General features: G+C 41.9%; 1 protein-coding gene across 1 annotated transcript in view; it reads left to right on the forward strand.

Moving 5' to 3' along the window:
- The window catches only part of LOC139284949 (calsyntenin-2-like), a 219,306-nt gene that overhangs the window by 150,113 nt on the left and 48,700 nt on the right, over positions 1-20,493 (forward strand). Inside the window, exons 4-5 of the mRNA XM_070905336.1 lie at positions 2,632-2,840; positions 8,848-8,997. Coding sequence (XP_070761437.1) covers positions 2,632-2,840; positions 8,848-8,997 — 359 coding nt within the window. The remainder of the gene's footprint in view (positions 1-2,631; positions 2,841-8,847; positions 8,998-20,493) is intronic.

Below are 20,493 nucleotides of genomic sequence, written 5' to 3' on the forward strand. Positions count from 1 at the left end.
AGTGAAAACAAGGTCGTAGATTTGATCTCCAACATTCGCTGGGGTGATGTAGTTTGTTTAACCTTTGACCTTTTTTTCTAAGTAGCCATCCCTGTGGCTCTGGTTTTTGTCCACTTTGTTTAGTAGTGTTATGATCATTCTGGACGCCCATGGGGTCACTTAGCCCCCCGCTGTCTTTCTGTGTCACTCTGACTCATTGTAGACCTCCTGCTTATGAGCTGAGGCCTGTCACAGGGAGGAGTAGCTTGGCAATGTTCCAGCAACATGAAAACGCACACAAACACACACAAACACACACAAACACACACATACAGACACACAAACCTTCTAGCCCCAGAGAACCAGGCGTCTGTTTCAGCCAGATGTGAACCATCGGCAGAGAAACACACACTCACATGCACACTCACAACGAGACACATTCACAATTATTGCATTTAGTTATATATATTGCATTTGTGTGCATGAATACAAAATCACACACACACACACACACACACACACACTGCAGTTCCTCCATACAAGCCTCAGAGGAGTGGAACATATGTTTGTTCCCTCACCACTGGGGAGTGTGGCAAAGCAGGGGGGTAATGTTTATGAGAGAGTGTCATTAATATGACAAAACAAGGCTGGCTGAGGGATTTACTGCACACACTGGTGCTGCCATCATCTGTCAGTGCTTCTTATCACCATCTTCGCTGCTGTTAGCATCACCGTTAACGTCCCAGCAATCCTAAAGCCCAGTGATTAGTCAGTGTCATACACCTGTTGGTTTGCGTATTCTGTGACTGTGTCCAGACAGTATCCAGATCCTTTAAAGGCCCTGAAAACCTATTTTCTCAAGCAGCTTCTTACTATGAATGATAGTACCAACAGTTTTCCTGCCAACAGAACAGTTTTGGTTATTTTCTCACTTGAAAAGAGGTGATGTCACATACTTCTATGATCCACACACACACACACACACACAAACCCAGGTCCAATCACTGCCCCGCGACATGCATCCATCTCATTAAATCATAAGCCCGAAGATAGTTGGAAATGTGGTGAGGAAAATAAAAAAATAATAAAACGTTACATAGGGAATAGGTGATTAATTAAATATGTGCCTAGAAAAAGGAGAGGAAAATAAATGAAAAAAAAATTTAATCAGCTGGAGAAAAATTATTTATTTATTTTATCAATTGATTTGTGGTAAAGGGGGAAAAAAGTGTTTCCTTTTTTTTTTTGACCTGTCTAAAAACCTGTACTACATTTTGTCAGGTTTGGGGCTCCATAAAGATCCCTTCATGAATTATAACTTGTTCAGTTACATTGAAAAATCTCATTGCATTAACAGAGACATCACAGGACTCCACCATACACTGCATGAGGGATGGTCAACCACCATGAAGTCAGAGTTTAAAGTCGCATTAAATGGAAATACTCAAGTAAAGCACAAATTGTACTTGACATTACCGAAGTAAATGTACTTGGTTACTATCGCCGCTGCCTATCCCCCATTTCCTCGTCCCTTTTGTATTGTCACGTCAGTTGTTTGTCCATTTCTTATTTTCCATTAAATTTGGCTGTGCATCTGTTTGTGTGGAGAAGCTTAAAAACAAATGCTCTCCTATGTTTGTGTACTTGTGACAGGGAGAGATAAGCCAGTGTGGAAATCCATTCTGCCGGCGCTCGGCCTCCACTGTCTTTCTCTTTGTTGTCCAGTCTCCATCTCCAGCCGACCACATGTTGGAGAGATTTTTACAGCTTTTTTTAATAGGATAATTTCACCGTCATTACCATACCCACCAGCTAATCCCATAAACCCCATACTCATCTCCGCCCCCTTAGTCTCGTAAAGCAAAGCATTACTTTGTATTTTCCATTTGAAGCTTAAAACTGTAATATTCTGTCCCATCGTCATCCACCACTAGTTGTCAGTCAATGAATCGAAGGATTGATTATGCGATCTGTTGCCTTCTGGCCGCATATTGATGAAGACGTTTTAAAGTGATGAATGGGGGAGTTTTTTCATCATGTGTGACTTAACATGAATTACTGCTGATAGATCACTTATGAAATGATTAATTTGTGCAGTGTAGTGCGCCTGGAGAACTGCACATTTGCATGGCTATGGCAGGTGAAGAGATCCATGGGGATTATTTTGCCATAGCAACACAATCAAAGCAATCCATTGGGTCAGGTCAGACAGTGTATTACAGAAAGCACAAGCGTGACAATTGGTTACCAAACTAATTCATCACCGGCGGTGAACTTTGCCCTCAACCATCCGAACTTAACAAGCATCTGAGAGGCTGCAGTGATAGTAGTAGATACCTTATTTCACTTAAACCCACATACATCAATCTCATGGTGGCACTATAGTAAAGGTCAGGGTATCAGCAAAGTCATTAAGGTTCATCCTCTGGGGACCATGAATGTCTGGTAGTTGAAGTGGGGGGTTTCTACAATGCTGCCACAGCTCATTATGATTTGTTGTAAATATATGTGAAGTCTAATCTAATTGAAGAATAAATAAATGTCTTCCTTATTTCCCTTGTGCACCAAAGAAAAAAAGGATGGACAGATGATAGACTACCCCCCACACTAATCTTCCCTTCCCTCCCCTCTGTTGCCCCCTACTGTCTGCAGGGCGGTGGTGCACATTCAGGTCAACGATGTGAATGAGTTTGCCCCAGTGTTTCGGGAGCCCCAGTACCGAGCCGCGGTGACAGAGGGCAAGATTTACGACAGCATCCTGCAGGTGGAGGCCACGGACCAGGACTGCTCCCCACAGTACAGCCAGATCTGTAACTACCAGATCACCACCACCAACACACCCTTCGCTATAGATCGCAACGGTGAGTACATGAGAGGAAAAGATCTGTTGATAGCATCCACAGGGATGCAGGGTTTTGTATTAACAGGGAAGACGTGTTAGGACTTGGCACAAAGAAACCTTGTTATCTCACCTAAACTGTTACCAACAGTGTGTGATATTCACGGCATTTCAAGTGTTGTCACTTTTTCTGGCGTACCCACTTTCCCTCAGCCTGCCGCAACTACAGCACTTCTGCTGCTCTTATTTCAGTGATTTCCCGCATCCGAGGACATCTTCCAAATCAGGTTTGAAGTTTTTTTTGCTCCCCCGTTGCTCCCCGTCTTGTTTGAAGGACCTCGTAACACAGCAGCACTCGTGATCTAAAAATTCCCATCCATGCACACACACATGCACTTTACAGCCACAGGACGTACACGCATAAACGCTCATACTACACATACCTGCGTACACTCTGGTAGCGTGACTTCATGACTCTGACAGATGTCTCTCCCCAGGATAAAATGTGTTCTTTGCTCTTTCCAAAGTCAAGCTTTGCCCAGAGAGCCATCAGTCTCCACAAATCAGATCACAGAAGTCTGACACACACAAACATGAAAGACACACACCGTCTCAAATGTACTCGACTTTCCTGAGTTGCCACTTGCTCTTTGTAACTTGGCTCTTGAACATTACGAATACAGATTATCATGTTATAGTTTCCCACACACACAAATATAGAACCGATGCGTGAGAGACACAAATCTGTTGAGACATTTTCTCCGTTTTCATGTCCTCTACTGACCTTTCTGACCGTCCTAGTTTGATGGAGGACACACTGAGCTCTGCCCCTTAGAATTATTACATTCGTATTTCTAAATAGACTTTCACAAAGTCAAGTAGGATAAAATGTGCTCCTCGAGTGCACGCTTTAAGTCTAGGTTTAAACTTCTTGAATCGTACCATTTTAAATACAACTGGCTCTTTTAAAAAATCTGCACACACTTTTTTCTTCCTTTTTTAGGAGACATACTGTGGATGCAAGCGACATTACAATGTAGGTTTCTGTTGCTGCCGAGCGTTGCCCACTGCTGAGGTGTTGCAATAAAAAAAGGCTGAGTGGATGAGGTTGGGGCCAAACTGCACTGTGAGTGATGCAGGAGGGGGGACTGCAGCCAGAGTGCTCTCTCTTCTCTCTTTCTCCATTTGAAGGGGTCTCGCTCAGCCATTGACCGCAGAGGAAAAGGCTTTGAGAGCCCTTGAACTCAAGAGCACCTGAGGGAGAGAAGAAGAAGATGAGAGTGAGGAAAGTAGGTGTTGGCTGTGAGAGCGAGAGTAAGTGCTCTGACAGGATCATCAGGGAGAGAAGTAGATAGAAAACTGTAGTGGGGCTAAACCACACAGAAAGGAGAGGATGGTGGTGATATTCTAGATTTTTCTCACTGTCAACAAATTCTCAACATTTAATTGATGCTACTAACAAGTATTTCCTGTGTTGCCAAAGCCTGATGTATCTTATTCCTCGGTGCCTCCATTGTTGTCCAGAAACTGTTAAAACACATCACTGATGTACTGGACACTGTACTGGATGGCATGTTCCTTCATTACCATGAACGCACACACACTGTAGTTCATTTTGACCCTGTCCCACATACACCGTCCTACTGCCACAAATACTCACTAGCACAGTTTGCATTATTTATTTATTTACTACTGAGCCTTTTTTAATAATACTTTTAACTATGAAACTATATATTCGTGTCCTGTTTGTAAAGATTTACAGGAACCAGAGCCACTGAGAGCCACATGCAGGGTAGCAAAGTCATAAGGCACTGATGGATGGACTCTACAGCCACGCTAGCAGCTCGGTGAGGCTGTACTTAGTCACAGCTAAATGCTATTGTTACCATGCTAACATGATCCACATGATGATGCTAACATGCTGATGTTTGGCAGGTATGTTTACCATGTTCACCATTTTAGCATGCTAACATTTGCTAATTATGACTATACACAAAGTAGTCATCATTAGTTGCAGCTGTTGGGAATTGCAGGTATAAGTATTGGACAAAAGGCGCTGGACAAAAAATCAGGAGATCATTAAAGTCATCAGGATTCATCCTCTGGGGACCAGAGGGACCAATTTATCCAGAGACTGTCCCAAATCTGACACTAGTAGTTGAGATATTTGAGTCTGGACCAAAGTGGTGAACCAAATGACCAACACTGCCACCCATAGAGCATCAAATTACACCATCCTCGTACTGTAAATACTCACTAGCACGCCAAATGTGTATTAATCCACAATTGAATATAGTCCCCAAGAACGGCTCTATTTCCCCCTGTTTAAGCAACGTTTGCTAAAAAACTGCTAAGCTGTTTTGGGAAATCACTGAGCCTTTTTTATTTTATTTTAAATGAAACAAAGTATTTGTGACCTTTGACCTCAACAGGGACAATGCACTCACAGGGTATGGAAGTCAGAAAGTATTAAGATAAGATAAGATAAGATAAAATAATCCATTATTAATCCCCCAGCGGGGAAATTTGCAATTGCAGAGACGGACTAACACAGGGTTGGTTTTGACAATAAGAATAAATACAGTGTAATGGAGGCCTAGTCCTTTAAACAGAGAGGCTAAGCAGCATTAGCTCTGTGGTAAAATTGTATAGTAGTGTTTACCACATTTGATAGAGAGGCAAATAGAGAGAGCGAGATGGAGGGTAAAGTAGTCATTTACTAGCTGGCCACCCTTGCCATCAGTCACAGCACGCACAGCCTGCTGACACGGATAAGTTGGTGTAGTAATTGAAGGAGCAGGAATAGGAACCTCCATCATGCAGGAAAGGTCTGAGTGTTTAAGTGTGCACACTTGTGAAAAAAAAAAGGTAGAGAGCAGCACAACAGATGATGCAGCAAACAGTGAAATGGGATGAGGCTGCTAAACAGTGAGACAATGATGTGCTTTTTAAGGGAACGGGAAGGCTGGAAAGGGGAGAACGAGGAGGGAAGGAATTCTAAACAAGCTGAGAGGGAGACAGAATGGGCGATGAGGAGGACGGGAAGGCGAACAATGCCGTCCTCATATGAATTACATCTAATCCTCCCACTCACACGCTCGTATTCAAATATACCACATTATCAACATTCAGCTCCCTCTGCACCTCTCTCCCAACAATACAAAAACCTCAAGAAGTATCCGGGCTGTATTATAAATCGTAATAACTCATTCCAGCTACGTTTCAACACGCAGCCAATGAGGGCCAACAGTGTCTCTTTTCAATGCTCTTTACACCCCTCAGTCAGGGTGCGCCCCCCCCTGCCCATGCCTAGCTGCGTGTATGGCATTGTCATCCGTCTGTAGTGGAAGACTCATCAAATATTAACCGACACATTAGGAGTACAAGAACTCCCTTCATACACTCTGCTCAGCATGAGAAAAGACGCTGGCTTGGTAAATGGGTCGCTGTTACCGACAAGGCAGGAGACTCTCAGTTTCTAACTGTGGTCTGGATTGTGATTGTGCTGTAGAGACGACGGGGTTATTTGTTTATTTTAAGGAGCTATGTGCAGCATTCTAACATTATAAAATCATATATATATATATATTAGGCTCTTACAAAGCTTGCAGGCTTTGTACTGTAATACCAAGCAGAATGTGGCGGACTGAATCGGCTGGATTGGTTTCATAGCACAAAATACACAAAATTAATGAAGACTCATGACTTCTACCTTGACCTAAAAAAAGAATAACTGCTGTTGTAACCAGCAGAATATATAGAGGAAAGCCAGACATTCAAGCAGGTGTTCATATTTAAGAGTTCGTTTTATGTGGAGTTAATGATTGAAACTTATTGTAGGATTTGCTTTGGGTCTATCTGGAGGAGAATAATATAATTTTATGTATTTCATAGCTTCCTGTTTGTACTAAATGTTAAAAGAGTACTCCACTGATTTAGCATTGCTTTTTTTTTTCCACATATACAGTAGTACTGCAGTAGTACAACACCTGTAAATACACTTTGACGTGTAAAATTGGTGGAGTTCTCCATTAAGTGGCACTTGCTGTTTAATACATTTCTCATGGCAGATATTTTGACTCATCAAACACAGTTTTACCTATTAAGATGAAGAATGTGTTCCCTTAGTTTTATTTTCCATCATCAGGGTTATTTACTCAGACTTCAGAAAGCTAACAAAGCCACCGAGGACATTAAACTGTGTCGGCAGGCAGAGCGAAGTGGTGGAGTGCCCCTTCAACATGTGCTTGTCTTGATTCCTATTCACGTGTTACTGTGGAATAAGTGATAAACACACACTTCTGCACATTTTTAATTTGCTCTTTTTGATATTACTATGATCATTACATCCCATTCAGTGAAGACCTCACTGTGCCTGGTGTAAGAAGTTGATAAACAAAGTGTAGGACTTCCAGAACAATCCCACTTCTGATGGATGATGACACAACATACAGTATTTGTTACACCAGGGAGGTGAGAGGAGGACAAGTACCTGCATCCTCGTTGCATCAGGAAGCAACAGGGGTTTAATGGAAACGTGGTCTTAATTTTGAGAAACATTAGCACTAATCAAAGCTCTTGTGAGAGATAAAGGCTACCTGTCATCCCAACCATGATCTCATTTGTTACAGTGATTATATTAAGGCATCACAGTTAATTTGACAATGATATATAATGATGCTTTAAAATTAAAATTAAATACCCATTACTCTTTTAAGCAAACAGACACATAGTGCACAGGCAGATAAGCTGCAGCACCCAAGCATGAAGCGTTATCTATTCAGTCAGAAATGCCATAAAGACACAAAATGCAATAGCACACTGATGCTACTCACTTCCCTCAAGGCAGTTTAAAGTGCATACTTAAGTTTAATACTTTCTATAGTTTATAATAAACTCTAAAGTCATATAAGTCAGTAAACAGAAGAGAAGTACTTTTTTCAGTCAGCAGCTCCATTAAGACTAAATTTGAAAGTTATAGTGATGAATATGGAAACATATATTTGTTGCACATTGCTTATGACTACAATAAAATAAAGCCCATTTAGCTGTAAAAAGCTCACGCAGACATTTTATGACTCCATAAAGTCAGCCTCCGAATCTCTGATGACTGACGCCTGACCATTTCTCAGTCACAGATTTGGGTTTTTATGTAGTATTTATTACGGAATAAAATGTTTCACAAAAACATTGTACTTTATACATTTTATAATAACTTCCTAAACAACTTCACTTATTCCGCTTTACATCATCTTCTGTGAGGAAAGCTGTGAACTAACAGCCTTAAACGAGACTGAAGGAAAGAAGATTTTCAACTCAACGCTTCATCAAATGGCACATTATTGAAAGGCCTGGTTGACAGTCTGCGTCGGTGACGGAGAAATGAAATGATAGATTATATAAACAGACAGACAGTTTGATTATTATTACATATTTTAGTCATCTCATAAACTGTCTCACAGAATTCACATGAAACAAAGTGGAATATTTGACTTGTCAAGTAAACTGCATCTGTCACCAAACACATCTTCATCCTTTGATGGGTAAATCTCCACACACGAGTAATATAATTATGACCATCAAATCAGATTTAGTAATTAATTCATGTTTTTATTGCAGTTAACGTAACTTAACACTTAATGAAGCAAAGAGGGGTCTGAAGAGTGTATTTTGATGACGAGATGTTCCACGTGTTACAACCTTACGGCCGATGTCCCAAAGTCCTTTGGCCCCAGATAAGAACCACAGAATAAGTGTTGTTTAGAGCTTGACACGCCAATGACAACTGAACTTCTCCGCCACTTCTACCCCAACCACACAACAAGAAGACAATTTTGTTTGTTGACGTCATGTTAGCTGATTTTTAGCTCTTGAGGTCTTTAAATATTTAAACACTGCGATTTGTGGCAGTCGGCGAGACACGGTAGGGGACCTGAATCCTCTACAACGCATTATAATGAGTGTGCTTAAAAAAACAAAACAACCTATTTGAGTTGAATTTGACCTTTGACCTCTTTTCTCCACACAAGGTAACATCCGGAACACAGAGAAGCTGAGCTACGACCGCCAGCAGCAGTACGAGATCCAGGTCACGGCCTGGGACTGCGGCCAGAAGAGGGCCTTGCACAGCGTCCTGGTCCGCATTGACGTCAAGCCGGTCTGCAAACCTGGCTGGCAAGGTGGGCCGTCGTCACATTAATGTGTGTGCATGTGGCGAAACATGTCTGCAGGTCTGACTGAGCAGTGTTTATACGTCCAGAACCGCAGATGCAATTAGAGTGTGTTCTTAACATGCTCACAGAAACACGCAGTGCTGGAACAAGTACTCAGCACTTTTACTTAAGTAAAAGTAGCAATACCACAGTGTAGAAATACTTTTGAAGTACCAAAAGTAAAAATACTCATTATGCAGAACAGCCCATTTCAGAATAATACATATAATATCACTGGATTGTAATGTGTAAGCATCACTAATGTTGCAGCTGGTAAAGGTGGAGCTCATTTTAACTGCTTTATATACTGCTGGGCAGCTTAAACCACAATCATAAATCAGCATTTATTAGTTGATTATATTTTGTATTAATAATCTGGAAAGTAGCTAGTAACGTAAATTGGAAATACTCAAGTAAAATACAAGTACCTCAGATTTTTACCTAAGTACAGTACGTGAGTAAATGTACGTCCCACCACTGGAAACACGGCGGTGATTATTTGCAGTCATTACTTCAGTGTGTGTGTGTTTACCTCTGAGTGTGTGTGGTTCTTACTGTAGTCTGCATACTTATTTTGTGTTTATCACACTGTCTGGACTTCCCCTGTCTCTCCACCTACCTTCCTGTATTTCTCCGTCGCTCTCACTCCCTCCTTTTCCTTTCCTGACCCTCTTTCTCTCCCCTCCCCTCCCTGAGGAATCGGCCTGTCAGGTTTAGCTGGTGTGATCAACAGCACTCTACTAAGAGCGCCGTGACACAGCCAACACGACTCTTAGCACATCAGAAAGCCGTCATGGCAGACTTAACAAGGCCCAGAGTAATGCAAAGACAAGTGTCCGCGGCGGGTGCTACAACAACAACAACAACAACAACACAAACAGCGTGCGAGATAACTGCAGACGCAATTCACACCTGTCAGAGCAGCAGCTGCACATGTGATGAAAGACGAACACACGCAGCATGCGACTTCACATGTAACCATGTGCAATCTGTGTTGTTCTGTCATTAACAAGGTGATTCATGTGCTGGATTTCTTTGGATTCCGGCCATCCATCGTCCCACAGGACGTGATGTTAGCGGGCCGGTGATAAACAGGGGTAAATGAGGACCCTGGCAGCAGCTCAGTGGCAGCCACTGAACCCTGCGAAAACTGTTAAGTTGTTTGGCTCAAATTCAATCTCCCAATCTGCGTTCTCTCAAAACAAGTGGCAACACGTGTCTGAGGTTTTAGACACATTTACATGTTTCTGATCTGAGTCAGAAATCTTCAAGCACAAGGTCAGGATCTTAAAAAATAAAAAACATTTTTCATCAAGAAAATAAATGATTCAAGGAACATCTTGAAACTCTTAACATTAGTACCATCTAGTCTAAATTATTTCTTAAGATGGGTTCTTTTTGTGCAACTCCACCAGACTGGGGACCAGTTTTAACATTCAGAGTTATTAACGACGGAAAAGAAACTATGAGAGGAAAAAAAGGGTAAAAGTTTTACCCTGTGTTCTCAATTTCAAAATGAGTACATGCAAAGTCACTGTGGCAGCCTGCTGTGTAGTGTTTTTGTTTGTTTGTTTTTTTCTTAATGCCAAGGGGCAAAATTACAAACAAGGATTTCAGATTTCACTGCAGAACACCGGCATCTACAGGCAGACTGGTGCGATTTAATAAAAGGAATTGTGTAACGTATGGGGTTAATGAAATCTAAAAACGTAACTGATAATAAAGTCACACAGGTGATAAATTATTAAATTAAAAATAAAACTATCTCAGAGCATTAGAGATCGCAGGTGGCTTATTTCTGTTGGCAGACTTCCTGTGAAAGCTGTCGTATCTTGGAGATTTTCTGTGATGAAGATGAGACACAACAACGCCTCCCAGATGCCTCCCAAATACAAAGAACTTTAATAATATATATATATATATATATATATATATATATAATAATCAGCACAGTTTGCACCAAAATATGGAAATCCAGATGCAGCGTGACAATAAATCAGACTGATAGACAGCAGTTAATGGTTAAATACATGCTGGCTGACCTCCACAGGAAGATACATTTAATAACACCAATATCTCTAAAGCACTTGTACATTTTGACTGTACCTATGTTTATATCTATGTACTGAACTGCCTTAGATTTTAAACTCAATAAAGATTTCTGAAAAGCGAATCACAGACTTCACGATACAGTCACGCATTTAAATCCTAATTTTCTCACATCACACTTGTGAGATGCACATATGCTACATGCGCAGCTACTGTGGGTGTAAGTACAAATTCCACGTCTGTGCAACAACACACATGCACTCACACACAAGCACAGAGAGCAGCCAGGGCTGTCGTGGGTGTACAGAGTGACATTAACTCCCTCTCTAGGCTCTCAACGATAATCCTGTCTTTGAAGCCTGTTTGCGACATTTTTTTGTGTGTGTGTGTGTGTGTGTGTGTGCATTTTTCAAATTAGGATTTTCGGCACACGATTATGGCGAGAAGACGCACACAAACACACACCAGCACAGATACACTCTCCCCTGATGAAAGGCCAGTCGTCCCTATGAGTGTTGTTTGGCAGCGGGGATGAAGGGAAGGATTGAGAGGAGAAGTAAATGCCATGGCCACAGATCAGCGGATATTTAATAGGGCTAGTGGTTGTTGTATTAAAGGCAGGCTACTGTGGGAATGTCAAAGACACACACACACACACACACACACACACAAAGGCTTTCTTCCGGTGAAAAACGGTAATCTGTCTGTTTGAATTAGCTATGGTCTCTGGCTTTGGACAGCGGGGCTCAGCTGTGTGTCTCTCGTGACCAATCACATGTCCTCACTCGGCTCGTAGAAACTGTTTTTACTGATGGGTAGTTCCTGTTCACCTGCCAGAACACACACACACACGCTCACACAGGTGTGTACAGGTGTGCAGCCAGCTTTGTCTTTTCAACCTCTAAACTACCTTAATGCCATATGCTACCACACTACTTCTATAAAAACAAGGTAACACTGACGGGCAATTCTGCTTAATAATGAGAGATATAAAATGATGTGGAAGTGGTCACTCGTAGAATAATGATCCCAAGGTCAAGAATGGATTTTCATTTGAAAATATGGAAACTACGTCCTGGCTTTGGGATGAGAAAACTGGAGCCGACAGGAAGTTTCTGTCCTGCTAGTCCAAAATAATTAAAAACTTTTCAAACTATTACGGCCCATCTCCTATCTTGTCTCTTCATCTCTTCAAGAAAAACTAATAATGGAATGAGTGGACAGAAGGGCAGATAAGTGAGAGAGTAAGCAGGCCGCTGCAGAGCCTCCTCTCTTCATTTGATGGGATGGTTATCAGTTTGATTTGGTGTAATACAGTTTGTTTCGAACACCACAACAGACAGTTTGACAGAAAGCTTTATATGGTCAATCTTACAGCCCGTTTGTTTACTGACACCGGCAGTTTGTTTACTGCCAGTGTCGGGCAGAAAAGCTTCATCTTTCCGTTTTCTTGTTTCCTTGGATGGAGTTTAAATGTAGAAATAGCCGTGCAACACCATTCTTACACTGTCAATAGCTTAGGGAATTTTATTAACCTCTAAACTTTTAGCACAGGTTGTTGAAATGGAACAGACGAGCGATTCAAGATCAAGTGCAGCATGTCATCATTACATGTCCATCAGATACGTCTGGTAGCTGTCTCCCAGGTCTTGCTGATCTGGTCAAGCATAAAAACTACATTTGTTGTAAAAAGCAAGTAGTATAGCTAAGGATGGCTGCAGTTCCAACAAACTGACTTCCTTCTATCTTGTGGGAATGTTGGCATCGGTATCTTCTAGGTTTGAACGCAACATTAGCATTAGCATGCCAAACTGCTCACAATGACAGCGCTAACATGCTGATGTTTAGCAGGTATAATGTTTACCATGTTCACCATCTTAGTTTAGTGAGTTAGCTTGCTAATTAGCTAATTACAGCTGAGGCTGATGGGAATGTCATTAGTTTTGCATAAACCAAAATGTTGGACAAAATGAAGGTTTTGACCTTGTGATGGCGCTAGCTAACAGTCAATTTATCCTGAGGGGAACATCCAATATATATATATATATATATTGTGACATTTCACTGAAATCAATGAAAGCAGTGTAGCAACGTTTCGATCCACGTTAGATAAAAAAAATTTGACCTGACAAAGATCCAACCGGCATCGAAATGTTGTCTAATTTGAATAGTTTTTGAGTCGGTGCGCATTCATTGACGCTGCTGTGATAATATTTTCCTCTACAAATGCTGCTTCAACGTTTTGAAAATTTAGAAATGTCAGAAAATCATTGCTGAGTTCTATGAATCACCAGTTTGTGCTACAGGACTGTAAATGTACACGATGTCCCATTAAACCTCAATGTGCTCTCCTCTCCTATAAAATATGAGCCAGATCCAATTCTGTCATGCATGTGCTCTATGACAGGTGGTGTAGTCACACACACACACACACACACACACACACACACAGTATATACAAGCCAATCTACACTGACACACACAGCTTAGCACAAGCCTTGAGTGACAGATTGTCACACTGATGGAAAAAATAAATCTGCATATTCATATCCACCCTTTGTGTTTTGAGTATGGCTCCGAGGCTTGTGTGTGTGTGTGTGTGTGTGTCCACACGCTTCTGTGTGTGTGTGTGTGTGTGTGTGTGTGTGTGTAGTGGGTGCGCACATGCCTTAGCATCCTGTTTTACCTTTAAACAGCCACAAATTAAAACTGACTCCATGCTTGTCAGTCAAGGCAATTAGTACGAACCTCCGACTGCAGTTCAGGTTTCTGAACTATCAGGGAGTGATTAGAGCAGCACAACATAGGTGTTTATGTTTTAGATGTTTGCACTTTACTGTCAGTTTCTTTCTAACGAGACATCATTTTTTGATGATTAGACACAACAGCAGTGTATTGTGGCATCTAATAAAGAATTACTGAACAGTTCAGTGACTATATCATATGTGTCAGTAACAACAACATGTAGGTTTTACAAAATTTAAAGGAAAGAGAAATCATTGGCAGTAAGTCTGTAGAGTAAGAAAAGCTGAATAAAAATGTTATATGCTACTCGTTTGGAAAGAGGGTTTTTGAAACAAGGATTAAGTCTCAGATATAAGCATCTCCATGTTGTTAGGTAAACCTATACAAAAAAATGTTCTTATTGCCTAGAAAAGAAACCAGGCCGCCACAGTGACGACCGTAAAAAGGTGGTTGCCCCTGAAAATGCTGAACACACCAGTGTGTGACAGCTTTGAGGTGAGGGAAATACATGGAGAGAGATGAACGTTACTCTCACACACGGGCAATTTAACTGAACCGCTATCCAGAGTTATCTGAAGGTCCAGGCGACGAACAGGCTGTCGCAGTGTGTCAAGAATGAGCAGTCAACACAGGTGGAGGCGCTTGTGCTAATTACCACACAAATCAAAAGGAGAAACTAAACCAAGAGAAAGAAAAAGAATCACAACTAAACTTCACTGTGTGATAAACTTTATTCAGTCGTGACAGACAGGTGAACAAATGACGCACTTTAAACTTTAAAACTTTTCTAGGCTCTGGAATAGTTTGATGAATATAAAACCTTCATGGATGGAAACATTCATAATACAAAGAGTAATAATTGACCTGGTTTGCAGTTGGAGGTACAGTTTCACAGACGCCTCTTATATAGTAGAGGTCTGTGGGGAACATGCTCTGTGCCACGGGGGATTTTTAATCATAGTAGTGAGTGGCCACTGGGGCTCTATTAATATCCATCCATCCTATCACTCCACCAGCGTGTGCAAAATAGTGACTCATTCATCCAAACATTATAGCACAGCAAACAGCCAATGTACCAACTGTGCAACGACATTTCTGGCTCACACTGACATGTTTTTCAATCTGTGCCACCCAGTGTGGATTTATATCCACTCACTTCTTTGCATTCACTTTGCACACACTCACACTGCCTGCCTCACATTCACTCCTTATCAATAACGAAAGAAGAAAGAATCATAGAGTAATATCCATCGTAGCAATATGTATCTAAGGTTTGCTGACATTAGCTAACATTAGCCAGCATAAGCTACTGGTCATATCAGCCCAAGTACGGCTGTACTTAAAAATAAAATTGTGTTATTTGTTGTGCTGTGAGTTAAATCGTCTCGCTGTAAAGGTTGAAACGGCATCAGAACAAAAAGACACAGAAACAACACACGCCGAGTGTGTTAGCATTGAAGTTGGAGGAAAGTTTGAGAGCCGACCGCACGTAGAGAACCTGAGATCAGCACAGGCTCCCAGACATCTCTGATAAGAGCAGGAAGAGGATGAATTAAAGGGAGGAAGAAGAAAAATAAATGGCTCGGCACTTCCCTCTCCCATTTCCTATAACCTTTCCTGCTTCCTCTTTAATCTCAGACTGAGGCTGTCTGGCTGCTGCTTTAGCACTTTTCCTCCCCTCTCTGGCATTAGCTTGTTTTCCTTTATTACTTTCATTGCTTCTTTTTTGCCTTTTGCCTGTGTGTCTGTGTCCTGCATTTTTTTCTCGCTTTGTTCGCTTTCTTTCGTCTTCCCTTTGTTGGTTTGATTATTTCTTACTTCCCCCTTCTCCTTTCCGTTGCTCTCGTCTCGCCACCTGGCTTATCGCTTCACCCTCATGTTCGTGTTGCTTTCATTCCCTCCACTCGTCTTTCTTCTCTGATCAGCTGCTAGTTTGAAGTGGGAATCCAGTAGTCTCCGGTGTAAATCACAGTCACTGGGTGCTCCTCTTATTCCACCTTTCACTGTTATTGCATTACACCACTGTCACAGGGATCAACTCATGGGAACCCTCGTTCCCCCATGGCTCCAGGCAGTAGGGATAGATGAATGGTGGCAGGGGTAATAAGATAGAGAGGGGCCCGACACCCCGGGTTCACCTTATTGTGTCAGAGGAGAGAAATGGCTGGATAAAAAGGAAATGTGTGTATACTGTGTGTGTTCATGCATGGTTGCAGGGTAAAGTGTAGGAGAAGGAAGGAGACAGATAAATACTCACAAACTGTAGAGACATCTTGCCCACACATGGATGTATGCACAAAACACATGCATGCATGAAATAGACACTAGTCCACAATACACACCAACACACCCACACATACACCTTTGGTTTAGTGATTGCACTCCCTCAGTCCTTGTCTCGCTGCCCTGTTGAGATTGGAGTTTCCTTTATAGTGCCACTTCAGTGTCAAGGCGACACTGAGCGATCACGATTACAAAGACAAAGAGAGAGAAAGGAGATAAGAGGGGGAGATGTGAGAGGGATAAAACAGCAGGGAGTGACTGAATGGGAGAGAAGAAAAAGGCAGAAGAGTTAAGGGAAAAGATAAAACATACGTTTTTACATCTGGGGCAAAGGTTTTGCCCAAGGGAGGGACTTTAAGCACCAGGGTCTCGTCAGGCTGCAATCATGGAGACATTTAGCGGACGGCTGTGATGTCAGTTTACCAGTCGATCTACAGTTTTGTTCTGACCCTCATCCATGGCTATGAGCTTTGGATAGTGAGTAAAGAGCAACATGCTGGAAAAACCTCCCTGTGGGCAGAGCAGACCCTGCGGCAGACATGCTGCAGGGATTACACTGTGTATCCCAACTAGCCTCGGATGCCCTCGGGATCCCCCGTGAGGAGATGGACGCTGGATGTCTCGAGTAGTCCGTTTTGTCTGCTGCCATCATGAGCGCGAAGAAAATAAAGTTCACTCATTCCTCAAAGAGGCAAAAGAATTAGAGATATACGCTAGACGTGAAATTTGAGTCTTTGAGGAGGAGAATTAGAAATAACGTGATTTTACGAGAAATGATCCTATTAGAGACTTAAAAAGACTGTTGTTATAGAAATATGTTTCTGTGGCCTGAGGTGCTTAAGATGATGCTGTGACATCTGAAAATGTAGTGATGATAGGTGATATCATATTTGTGATGTTTTCAAACTTGTTTTAAAGACCTTGGATATACACACACACCATTTTGCCACATCTGTTTTCTTTTCCTAGACATGAACCACGTCAAACAAGTCAAGTTGAAATAAAACCTAAATGTCTGTTATTGCAGTCAAAAAGATTTCCTTCAACTTTTGGCATTTTTTGAGACTTTGAGACTTTGAGTCTTTTGGTGTCACCATCTTCTAACTGTGTCTCAATAAACACCAGGAAATTATACGTGATATATCCGCCACTGCGTGTCGATCACACTGCAACTTGATTGCCACTGCCAATTAAACTTCACAAAGTGAGAACCCACAGATTTATAGCTTATTGTTCTGCAGCTTTCTCACGTCTGGAGACGCTCCCCACAGGTTTTCATGCTTCGTGAATTCATTTCCTCCATGGCAGAAAAACGTGTGAAGCTCTTAAACCTGCAATAACCAGTTAAGGTCAGCAGAAAGAAGCTGTAAACACAACGACATGTTAACATATCGTAGATATGGAGGAGCATTAGTATTAAGTTTCCCATAAAGTCCCAACATTCACTCTACTTTTAGCTCTGCTTTGGTCTTCATCAACTCCTGAGACAAATATCTGGCTCTTTAGCTACTAAACGTAGGCAGGTAGTGTTCAGTGGGCTTTTAAACCTTTTAGCTGAAAACTCTGTGAGAGTCAACGAAAACAAACCAAAACAATTTGAAAAGAGCTGAGGGTGATTATTCTCTGTGGGTTCATCACTACGAGTGACCCCTTTCACATACAGGTATTCATGTGGTCCATTGTTAATATGAAATATTGATTATTGCCGCTGTAAAGCAACAGCCTCGCTGCAACACAACGAGCCATTTGAGAACCCCTCCTCCATCTAGATGCACAAGATCACGCTCCCATCATGGGCACATTCAGGAAGGAAGAAAGAATCCACTCCCGTCCATTTTGTCATTGAACTTTTCTTCTTGTTTTGACTTTTTTTCTCAGCCACCATCTTTACAAGCCCTAAACAAGCAAGAGCTCTCTGTGCACTCAAGAAAGAAAGAAAAAAAAAGAGTAAAGTCTCTTGTATGGCGCACAAAGAGCATGCATGAAAGCATTAAAATGAATGCTTTCGGGGCATTCTGGGGAAAAAGAGAGAGAAGGACAGCCAGGGAAGAAGAGGGCACTCTCTGAAGAAGAGGGATATGGAGGAGGACAGAGGTGGAGAGGAAAGGAAAGGGAAAGAGGAGCAGAGTGCTCTTTTAAATGGAAATTGGCTCTCTCACTGATGGCTGGGACGAGTAATGACGACCCCCCCTGACTACTTAAACGTGGTGTCAGCATTTTTATACGCACACACACTCACACGCACAATATTCATATAACCATCATCCTACACGTCCACACATCTACATGCAAGAACTTACTGATGACACACACACACACACTCACACACTCACACACTCACTCTTCCACACCCTCCAGAGACAGGGAACAGCGTGAGAGTGTGATGATGCATCATTTTCTTAAGCACCTCTATCCATCTTCCCTTCCTCACCATCTCACACCCTTCATTTTCAGGAGGGTGGTGGAAACTTACCTTAGCTGCATGTCTGTACGCATACAGCAGTGGACATGCCTACACACGCTGTGTGTTTGAGTTTCCGGATACAAACACCTGAGAACACAGCGGAGAGATCTTCTGCGTGCCAATATTATATCCATATGTGTTGGTGAATCTCTCGTAATCTAGCCGGAAGACAAAATAGGACCTCTGATTATGAAAGCACAGTACAGCTACAGTGACGTGAGTCAAATCAGATGTAATAATAATAATCTGGTGAGCATGCAGTATACGGCACTATATGCCCATAAATCACACAGTCATAGGTCATGATGGCTATAATATATACTGTAGTGAAAACTGAAGATCATTAATTCACAGTTAACATTTAGATCATGATCCTGTTGTCAATAACGCACTTAACATCATCGTAAAATGTAAAAAAAAAAAAACCTGCACAAGCACACATAGAAGTGTTTGAGGTTTTTTTGATCACGTGATCGCAGCCACCGGAGAGGTGAACCAGCTCCACGCCGTCGTTTTCACGTCTGCCGTGCTTCCTCTGCCTCTTGTTTTTCCTCTCATACTCACGAAGAGAGAAACTCTTGGGTTCGCTGCGTGAGTTCTGCTCAGCCTGCTGCAGGCAAGCACACGACTCAATAGAGACAAAATAGCTTCCTGTTAAACTGACACTGCTTTTAAGACAGCTGAGCTTCAGTGCAAGTCTGTGTGTTACTGTGACTGTGCATCGGTTGGCGCGTACGTGTGAGTGTGTGTATTTGTACTTCTGTCTGTATGTAGGCATCCGAATCATGTTGTGCAAGTACTTTCTGTGTGGCACATATATCTATATGTGCACATGTGTTTACCCTGTTTGTATTGTCAGTGTATGTGGGGGCTCGTGTTGCATCTGTGAACATCAGCAGCCGCAGCAGTGTCTTACAGAGACTCTTAAATAGGACTAAATGATTTAGGAGGGACACAAAGCTTGGTAGTGGCTCTGCGAGATTACAGGAAACACTGCTCCATTCATGATAGCGGGACGTAAAAATAAACCCTTTTATGAAGGCTGTGTGTGCAGGGGGGGGGGGTTAGGGTTAGACACCTTCCCAGAATGGTTATGCAAAACATACGGGATGCTTTCAGGTGACTGAACTATAAAGCTACAAACCTGTGTGTAGAGATGATGAATAGATCTGGAAATTACACGTCAACTCGCGTACTATCATCGTTTTGACCATGCTCACAATACCGTCCTCCAAATTAAACCGTGCTCTCTGGAAGACACATGGAAGTGTTTTCTGCATCCAATCAGCAGGTCTGCTGTCTGCCCAAAACTGTTTCAAACCATTGTCAAAGAATAAATCTGTTTTATGATGCGACAACTCTATGGTTAAGGTTTGGTTTCTGCATTTATTCGCTGCATTATGAAAAGCTTTTAGTTTCAGAGTGGCAGAGCTTAAATAAAACACACATACACACAAATAGTAAATGGAGCCTTTTGAAACGCACACAGAGCAACACGAGTGCTCTGCCATTATTTCAATGTCAAACAGTCATAAACTGGCAAAAGGCTGAGCTGCCAGAGAGCAAAACATTTCAATTTAAATGTCTTCGGGAAAGAAAGAACACATCTGCCTCGGTGACAAAACAGAAAGTATGGCAGTACGGGTGCCAGAGGATCAACACTGCACAACAACATGCCGTGTTGTTCAGGAACAAGTATTTAGTATTGAATTCATTTATAACGGAGACTGACTAAAAGTACGGCGGGGAGGAGGATGGTGATGAAGGTTTGGTAGTTTTTTTTTTTATCTTCCAGAATTCAAAACATTGAAGAAAAGGGCCATTATCAAATTTTAAAAAGGTTTCCAGACATAGATGTGTTTCTTTGTTTTGTCCCTGTAAATACACTTCAGTACAGTCCAGTGGGTTTTTGGCACAGGACC

The sequence above is a fragment of the Enoplosus armatus genome, chromosome 5 (assembly GCF_043641665.1).
Source record: "Enoplosus armatus isolate fEnoArm2 chromosome 5, fEnoArm2.hap1, whole genome shotgun sequence".
In the NCBI taxonomy this organism is placed as follows: Eukaryota; Metazoa; Chordata; class Actinopteri; order Centrarchiformes; family Enoplosidae; genus Enoplosus; species Enoplosus armatus.